Here is a 7,572-nt window from a genome sequence, read left to right as displayed (position 1 = left end):
TGTTATTTTTTTTATTTTTTTTTTATTTATAATTATGCGTTACACCAACTAGCTATAATTTTACAGCAGGCGTACAATATATCAGATCGTAAAATCTCCACTATACAAGCTAATTCCTCCTCCTCCTCCACCCTCACCTAATTCATAGGTATTAATATATTGTTATTAATGCTTGCACATATTTAATAGAGTAATAATATTATCTAGTACCTAGGTGACACATTTTACTGTAGTGAATATTGAAGGTGAGACTTGGGTGAGACGCGTCACGTAAACTGCATACCTACCTAAATATCGTAAAATTTATTGTAATTAATTGTAGTAATACTCGTATTAAATGTTACTTATCATTCGACATCGTATTTTATTCCTTTTTCGTCTGAAATGCCCATCAATTGCTCGTATAAATTATATTCTGCAAACGTGTAATTTGAGAATTGCAACGCATCAGATCAATCTTCATTGCATCAAATAAAAGTGGATGATATTCATCAATATTGCGACGTTTTTGAAATTAAAACTCAAATTGGGTACGGTTAGACGAATTATATGAACTTCATTTGTTGATTATACATTCCTATATAGGTACCTAATATAGGTAGGTTCGAATATAAAACTAAAACAGACTCCGTTTAAACTACCTAACTTACTTTGTAAAACCTTATATTATTATAATGAAATACAAAAATGCGTTCACTGAGTTGCACAGTACACGTATTACATTATACCTCCTCTAAGACTAAATAAAATTATTTTGGAACATACTACCGATAGAAATAGGAAAATATTGACCGCAATTGAAATCAATTCATGGAGCATGCCGACCAATTAATTACATTTCTGACTGAACCATAAAGGAAGAAACATGTATTAATTCATACATACAAATACCAATTGTGCTCATTTCAGTTCAACTTTCGTAATTGTTGTAAACGCTCGCGGAAAAATGAGTTTAATAAACAAAGTTGCGATAGTTACTGGAGCCAGCTCTGGCATAGGAGCTGCTATAGCTGAAAAGTTCAGCAATGAAGGAGCACAAGTTGTTATGGTTGGACGAAACGAAAAGAAACTCGCTGCTGTAGCCGCAAAATGTAAAGAACCTTTATTAATCAAAGCAGAACTCGGCAACGAAGACGACACAGTGAGAATCATAAAAGAAACACTTAAACGATTCGATAAAATAGACATTTTAGTTAATAACGCTGGAACAAATGTTATGGGCAGTATTTTATATGGAGATCTATTGAAATCGTATGATGAAGTGATGAAAATAAACTTCCGTGCGATCGTGCACTTGACGCAACTAGCCGCGTATGAGCTGATAAAAACTAAAGGATCGATAGTCAACATTTCGAGCATAAACGCTCAGCAACCATCGCCAGTACCTTTTTTGATGATGTATTCAGCTTCGAAGGCTGCATTAGACCATTTTTCTAAAGACGTGGCTAAGGAATTAGCTCCCTACAAAGTAAGAGTCAACGTTATAAGCCCTGGACCGGTGCGAACTGATATTTTGGAAAATACAAATGCTCCTATATGTTGGGAGGACGTGCCAAAACAGACAGCACTAAATAGAGTGTCTGAAGCAGTTGAGATTGCAGAACTTGCGTTGTTTTTAGTCAGCGATAAAGCTATAGGAATTACTGGTTCTATCTTTGTGGCCGATAATGGAGAATTGCTGAAAAAATAATATTTATACAAAACTTTAGATAATTCAAATGCATAGATAGTGCAGTGTAATGTGATAAAAATTAATTATATTATGGTAAAGAAATATAATGAATAATATAGCTACGTAGTACCTTACCATAGTGGCGGTATTGATATAAATAATAATAAATACAAAAGTTGGTTAGGTACTAAAATTTGTTGGAAGCAAATTAACGAAAATGTGGTAAATAATGTTTGTGTGCGTTATCAATGTTTGAACGCATTTATGTAAAAAAAATATGTCTGAAGGACACAACTTCCTTTACCTAAATATTAAGTTTTCCATACACTAAGAGCCAAACTCAATATTATTTTGTTTTTTTTTTTTTGTTAATCTTTGTGAAAAGTCATCTCATTCTTAATACATTAATCCTTGCTTGTAACAGCCCACTGGAAGGTATAACAGTCCATAAGGATTCCAATTTCCGTCACTTGACAAAAAAACATATTTTTTACTTTCTTCGTGCAGTACCTACTTTCTGCATGCGTTCGAAATGGTTATTTCCTTGCGACGTGATTCATCAATAAAAGTGTAATGTAAGTTAACATATACCTATATAAAAATCCCGAGTCGAGGTGTTTGTAGACTCTTCCGAAACGACCTGACTGATTTTTTACGAAATTATATGTGTATGTATATCCATAGTAGATCTGGGAATCCGACAACATCTATTTTTCATACACTTAAGTCATAAGAGAAAGGCAGAACAACGTTTGCCGGTACAGCAAGTATTATTATATTAATATGTGAGAAAGTAATAAATAATTAGGTACCTACATAAAAATTGGATCTAATGAACTCGTTTCACTAAACCAAAAGAAATGTCTAGAAAAGGATGTACCTATAGGTAATTAAATCTTTTTATTTGAACGCTAACATAAGTAAAACGATAATATACTGATTAAAAATTTCAACTTCTTATCATTCGCTTACCTACAGTGCATTCACGTCAACGTTTGTCACGAAAATGAGTCTAAAAAACAAAGTGGCTATTGTCACTGGTTCAAGTTCTGGAATCGGAGCAGCAATTGCTGAAAAATTCAGCAATGAAGGAGCCCACGTAGTTATGGTTGGAAGAAACGAAAGTAAACTAAGCGCTGTGGCAGCCCGATGCAAAGACCCTCTTGTTATCAAAGCAGAACTGGGAAACGATGAAGACATTGTAAGAATAGTCAAAGAGACAATAAACAAATACGGTAAAATAGATATCTTAGTTAACAACGCGGGATCATCGTTTCCGGGGAGTGTCCTTACAGGGGACTTGTTAAAATCATACGAAGAAGTTATGAAAGTAAATTTCCGAGCAGTGGTTCATTTGACGAAGCTAGTGACACCACATTTGATTGAAACTAAAGGGAATATTATTAATATATCTAGTATCGCTGGACAGAAAGCATCCCCGGGTATTATGATGTACGGTATTTCGAAAGCTGCTCTAAATCACTTTGCCCAAGACGTTGCGATAGAATTATCTCCGTATAAGGTGAGAGTCAATACCATAAGCCCTGGGCCGGTAAGAACCGATATTTTGGAAAACACTAATAGCCCTTTCACATGGGAAGCTTTGCAGAAACAGACTCTTTTGGATCGTGTATCTGAACCAGAAGAAATTGCCGATCTTACCTTGTTTTTAGCGAGCGATAAGGCGAAAGGAATTACTGGTGCTAACTTTGTGTCTGATAATGGTATGATGTTCAAAGTATAATCAATGTTCGTACTTATAATGATTACGATAGTAGGAGTATAAAGTGCATATTTTTATCGGATTTTTACCCGTGTTTGTTAATGTTTTATCGCTAAGGATGTGAGATATTAAAATTGTTATGTTACCGAACAATAATAAATTATTTCAAATTGTATGTGCACGGTTTTAGATAAGAAAAATAATATCTATTTTAGGTGTAACAATAACTACCTAATTATATATTATTTGGTGCTAAATAAAGTACATATTTGCTTATATTTAAAGAATAATTATTATTTTATTACTAAGTACTTAATATTTTTAATAACATCACGCGGGCGCAATAATTGGTGTCGTAATGGCCACAGAGAAAAAAAATGTCTCGGTCTGGCAGGACACAGAAGGCTGATCACCTACTTGTCCCTAAAGAAAATCGATCAGTGAAACATATGCCCCTTACCCCACATGGGAAAAAAAGTCTGCCTGTAATTATTGTGGTCGACTATGGTGTGAATGTGTGCGTGCCGGCTTGTTTGTGTAATGACAGGTTTACATTTTATTCCAGTCGAAGTCCAGCGATCGAATCTGGCGCTGGTTTACTACTTGAATAATGTAATCCGTCACTGGAATGCACTCAATTGAACAATTTCCTTCGGGACGGTACGTCTGGTTATTCAGCGATAAGATCAACATTTGTTTTAATTTATAATTATTTTAGTTTATATTTAAGTTATATACGAGCAAAAAAGTATAAATAAAGAACTGTCTGGCAACTGGTTTGATGCCCGGTTTACATTAATCCAGTCCAGCGATCCAGTCCAATACTGGATTGCTTACTGGAAAAATGTAAACCGGCACTGGATTGAACTGAATCCAGTAAGCATATGGAATGGAATATTAATCAAGCAATTACCTATGTAAGAAGACGATATTTTGGTCTGGTTTACATTATTCCAGTCCAGTGACCCAATAGCGCTGGACTGGTCACCGGAATGGGCCGGACTTGCTATATCGTCTACTCTTGAGATTAGCCATGAGAAAACTTTGACGAACTGATGTGATCAGTTTCTTTTTAAAGTGAAACTTTTATTACATCGTCTCAAACTTTTTGGTCTGTGTAGCGCATGTCGCTTGACGCACGATAACTATAATTATCGTACAAATACGATAATTTTTAGTTAAATGTCTATAGTTAGTGTGAAAAAAAGTTTCACTTTTACCGTGGTTTCATAAAACCACACAACATTTTTCATTATTAGCACTTTCTTCGCAATCCTATAAAAAATCCGGAAAAATATTATGCTCATGTTTCCTCTACAATAATAATTATTGTTCTGTTAGCATTGGATTGTCCGTTTACATGATTCCAGTAGGGCTGGAATGGCCGTGCTGAATTCAAAAGTTGACCGTCATGCCGTTTGTTACATTATTTCAGTACAGTGGAATGATGTAAACTGTAGCGAGATTGGTTGTTTTATTTTGATACTTCTAGTCACCACTAGATGTCGCTGATATTGGATATATTAGTGTTGATGGCGCCACTACTTTTAATTATTTAATTAAGTAAAGCTTTTTCGCTAAAGCAAATAAATTATTATTCAGTGATTATGAAATTGAAAACAGCGTCATCTATTACAATCTGGCAGTAATTCTTGTGCAATTAGTTATTACTAGTCATCGCTAGATGTCACAGTAATAAAATAAAAATAATCTGATATTGATGTAGATGGCGCTAGTAGTTTGTATATTATTGTGATATTATAAGTTTGCAGTTATATCAATATTTAAATAACCATCAAAAAATTTAACTATATACATTTTTCTTAGTGATTTAAAATGTTAGCATTATATTGCATGAACCGTATAATATTGAAATTAAATACAGCGCCATCTATTAGAAAGAAGCTGTAGTCATTATTAATTTGGATTCTTCTATTCACCACTAGATGTCTCTGATACGGAGTACAAACCTGGCCCTGCAAATTTTTTTTTTTAGTTTTTAATTTTTAATAAGCCATATCGTTAGTTCATGGTTTGTTCTTAATTGTTTGTTCGTTAATTGTTTATTATCAATAAATAAAATAAAAATATACTGTTTGGTTGCCCCCCCCCCCCTTCAAAATTATTAATATTTTTTCCAATAAGACATTAGTTTATAAACATAAATAGGTAGTATAGTTTGTTCTTCAGTAAATAACGTTTGTTCGAAAATTATATTGGCGTGTTATTGTTTAATTTGCCATTTTTAATTATGTGAATATACATCTCAAAAAATTGCGAGGGCCAGGCTTGGTGAGCCAATTCAAAGAAACAAAAGAAAAAAAAAGCAATTTCTGCGCTGGCGCTGATTGTCGAATACCATAGATAAGTAGATAACATATCGCGGTCTACGAACAAGAGATAACTTTGAGGTAGTAACATATTACTTGCTCTGTGGTAGTAACAAGTAGCATTATTAGTATCAATAATAATTTAAATAAAAGGTAGGTAAAATCATTTGAAATAATTATAAACTTGTTACTTTCAAATTTGAACATTGTATCATTTATTGTAAATGCAGTTACTCAATTAATTTCTAAATTACAGTGATAAAATGAGTCTAAATAACAAAGTTGCTATTGTTACGGGCGCAAGTTCTGGAATCGGAGCAGCAATTGCTGAAAAATTCAGCAATGAAGGAGCCCACGTAGTTATGGTTGGAAGAAACGAAAGTAAACTAAGTGCTGTGGCAGCCCGATGCAAAGATCCTCTTGTTATCAAAGCAGAACTGGGAAACGATGAAGACATTGTAAGAATTATTGATGAGACTAAGAAGAAATACGGTAAAATTGATATTTTAGTAAACAATGCTGCAACATCGGTGCTGGCTAGTGTCCTCTATGGTGATTTGTTGAAATCGTATGAAGAAGTTATGAAAGTGAACTTCAAAGCAGTTGTTCATTTAACAAAGTTGGCGGCACCTCATTTAATTGAAACTAAGGGGAATATTATAAACATTTCTGCAATTGGTGGACAGAGAGCATCAGCAGCTTCAGTTTTAATGATGTATTGTGTTTCAAAGGCTGCTGTTAACCATTTTTCGCAAGATGTGGCATTAGAATTAGCCCCACACAAGGTGAGAGTTAATACAATCAGCCCTGGGCCAGTGCGGACAGATATTTTGGAGAATACAAAAACTCCTATAACATGGGATGACTTTCAGAAGAAAACTGCTTTGGATAGAATATCAGAACCAGAAGAAATTGCCGATCTTGCTTTGTTTTTAGCCAGCGACAAAGCTAAAGGCATCACTGGTTCCAACTTTGTATCTGACAACGGTATGTTGTTAAAGAGTTAGATTGTAAGAAGAGATTATTCCATTGTTTAACATGAAGAGATTGTAATATGTTTAATTTGAAGAGAATTTCTATTTAACACTATAAATTATATATTTTTTTAAATTGTTATATTTTAACAGTGTAGAAGTAGCTTTTTTAATTGTGTTTAAGAATTTAATAAAAATATAACTATTTGTCAATTGCCTGCTTTTATTTACCCTACAGTCAATGAGAAAATTCCATAAAATTTATATTACACCATAATAAGTAATAACCTGTTTCCAAATAAGGTAGTGCCTTTGTTTGCCAATGCTCATGGATATAGTGATGTTGGTACATTGTCTCGTACCAACTTACTTTTTTTATAGGTATTTAAAATTCTCAAAGGACTTCGTATTGATACACAAGCTTACAAACTTTCAAAGTAGCTACTCTTATATCATTTCAGGGTATAAAAAGACTCTATGGTCTTGTTGATATTATATACCTACTTCAAAATAAAAGATTGTCTGTCTACTTTAGAGCAGATATGAATAAAAAAAAATGAAGTTGATAGATTTTGGAGTAATTTTTTTGAATTCAGTTTGAAAAATATTTAATAATTTCTGCCACTCCATGTTCTTGTGTTCAATAAAGGTTAGGAACAGATGCTATAATATGAAAAACACAAATATACACATTATGCATTTTTTCTTTTGGTGTAAACAATAAAGCATTCATTCATTTGCAAAAAGTCCTCATTATAAGTTAGGTTGTAATTGACTATTCCTGCACTATTTGAAAATTTTAAAAACTGAATAAGGACACTGTTATAATATATTGTTTCCATTTTTTTTGTACCTATAAGTAGTATATAGTTG

General features: G+C 33.2%; 3 protein-coding genes across 3 annotated transcripts; all 3 read left to right on the top strand.

Moving 5' to 3' along the window:
* The first annotated feature begins 934 nt into the window (after positions 1–934).
* LOC123700540 (uncharacterized oxidoreductase SERP2049-like) lies at positions 935–2,021 on the top strand. Its single transcript, XM_045647786.1, has one exon. The coding sequence runs from the start codon at positions 947–949 to the stop codon at positions 1,688–1,690; it is 744 nt and encodes a 247-aa protein (XP_045503742.1). The 5' UTR covers positions 935–946; the 3' UTR covers positions 1,691–2,021.
* Positions 2,022–2,168: 147 nt separating this feature from the next.
* On the top strand, positions 2,169–3,573 carry LOC123700539 (uncharacterized oxidoreductase SSP0419-like). Its single transcript, XM_045647785.1, has one exon. It carries the CDS (start codon positions 2,679–2,681, stop codon positions 3,414–3,416), a length of 738 nt encoding a protein of 245 aa, XP_045503741.1. The 5' UTR covers positions 2,169–2,678; the 3' UTR covers positions 3,417–3,573.
* Positions 3,574–5,937: 2,364 nt separating this feature from the next.
* LOC123700126 (uncharacterized oxidoreductase SSP0419-like) lies at positions 5,938–6,897 on the top strand. Its single transcript, XM_045647256.1, has one exon. It carries the CDS (start codon positions 5,989–5,991, stop codon positions 6,730–6,732), a length of 744 nt encoding a protein of 247 aa, XP_045503212.1. The 5' UTR covers positions 5,938–5,988; the 3' UTR covers positions 6,733–6,897.
* Positions 6,898–7,572: the final 675 nt, after the last annotated feature.

This window comes from Colias croceus, chromosome 19 (genome assembly GCF_905220415.1).
Source record: "Colias croceus chromosome 19, ilColCroc2.1".
Classification (NCBI taxonomy): Eukaryota; Metazoa; Arthropoda; class Insecta; order Lepidoptera; family Pieridae; genus Colias; species Colias croceus.
The sequence above is the reverse complement of the archived record's forward strand: the minus strand, read 5'-3'. Positions and strand labels throughout refer to the sequence as shown.